The sequence below is a fragment of the Limulus polyphemus genome, unplaced genomic scaffold (assembly GCF_000517525.1).
Source record: "Limulus polyphemus unplaced genomic scaffold, Limulus_polyphemus-2.1.2 Scaffold9964, whole genome shotgun sequence".
In the NCBI taxonomy this organism is placed as follows: domain Eukaryota; kingdom Metazoa; phylum Arthropoda; class Merostomata; order Xiphosura; family Limulidae; genus Limulus; species Limulus polyphemus.
The window spans coordinates 9228-10743 of NW_013675574.1; the positions used below are offsets into that span (position 1 = coordinate 9228).

General features: G+C 32.9%; 1 protein-coding gene across 1 annotated transcript in view; it reads left to right on the plus strand.

The window, feature by feature from the left end:
- LOC106476172 (sodium bicarbonate transporter-like protein 11) overlaps positions 1-1516 on the plus strand; it is a gene marked incomplete at its 3' end in the record, with an annotated part of 21074 nt that overhangs the window by 7715 nt on the left and 11843 nt on the right. The window contains exon 2 of the mRNA XM_013936840.2: positions 1229-1352. Coding sequence (XP_013792294.2) covers positions 1229-1352 — 124 coding nt within the window. The remainder of the gene's footprint in view (positions 1-1228; positions 1353-1516) is intronic.

Sequence of the window (1516 nt, forward strand, 5' to 3'; positions counted from 1 at the left end):
ACCAATATGGACTAACTAAAGCATTCTATCAGATCAATATCGACTAACTAAAGCATTCTATCAGATAAATGAGGACTAACTAAAGCATTCTATCAGATCAATATCGACTAACTAAAGCATTCTGTCAGATAAATGAGGACTAACTAACAAGTTATACAGGACCAATAGGGACTAACTAAAGCATTCTATCAGATAAATGAGGACTAACTAACAAGTTATACAGGACCAATATGGACTAACTAAAGCATTCTATCAGATAAATGAGGGCTATCTAACAAGTTATACAGGACCAATAGGGCCTGTATAACTTGTTAGTTAGTCCTCATTTATCTGATAGAATGCTTTAGTTAGTATCAATATGGACTGACTAAAGCATTCTATCAGATAAATGAGGACTAACTAACAAGTTATACAGGATCAATAGGGACTAATTAACAAATTGTACAGGATCATTAAAGACTAACTAAAGCATTCTATCAGGTAAATGAGGACTAACTAAAGCATTCTATCAGATAAATGAGGACTAACTAACAAGTTATACAATATCAATAAGAACTAACTAACAAATTACACAATATCAATAAGGCCTAATTTAAACATTCTATCAGATAAATGAGGACTAACTAACAAGTTATACAAGATCAATAAGAAATAACAAACAAAACCTACGAGACCAATAAGGACTACTTAACAGATTCTAAAATATAAACAAGGACTAACTGGTAAGTTGACTATATGTTTAATAAGGAAATATATTCATTGAAGTCTGTTTATTTCGAATTTTTCGTCCTAGTTTTGAAATGAAATCAGTTAGTTAACAGCTTTCACTGTTAAATTTTGAGCTATCCTTGTCTGGCCGAATAATGGGATTTGATTGTCACTCTTGTAGCACACCCACGTCCACAAAATGCAAAGCGTGTGTTATTGACAATATGATGCGACATTTAACCCTCAAACTTACAATCTGGACACACTAACTAATATGCCATGACCAGCCCTCGTTAAAGTCAATAACCTTTACATTTTAAAAATTCAAAATAGGCTTAATGCCATATCACATTAGACAGATAATGAATAAACGATCTATTATACAAACTCTAAAAGTCTCATAACATTTGTACTTTATTGTAAGTTAACAAAACCTGTGATTTGTGTACAAATGTAGACCTGTAAAATAATGTTGAAGTTATCTTTAACTCTAAGCCCTATTTTCTAAATACGTCTTCAGGTGCAGCCTCCCTTCGCTACAAAGAAGACATATAGCTATTGCTAGACTGAAGGTACCTGCCAATATGGGTCGTACGTCTCACGAAGTTAGGTTCTTCATTTTGGTTTTAACACCCAGTAAAGAGGTACGTCAAACGTAACTAGAGAGAATCTGTGAAAGAGATAGGCTATCCAATCTCTTTAATACGTGTTTAGTTAGATTACTTGTAAAGTTGTAAACTGCAAGAACGTGTCTCACGTGATATTTGTTTCTTCAACCTTCTAACTACTCTCAAATTACTAAATTAGC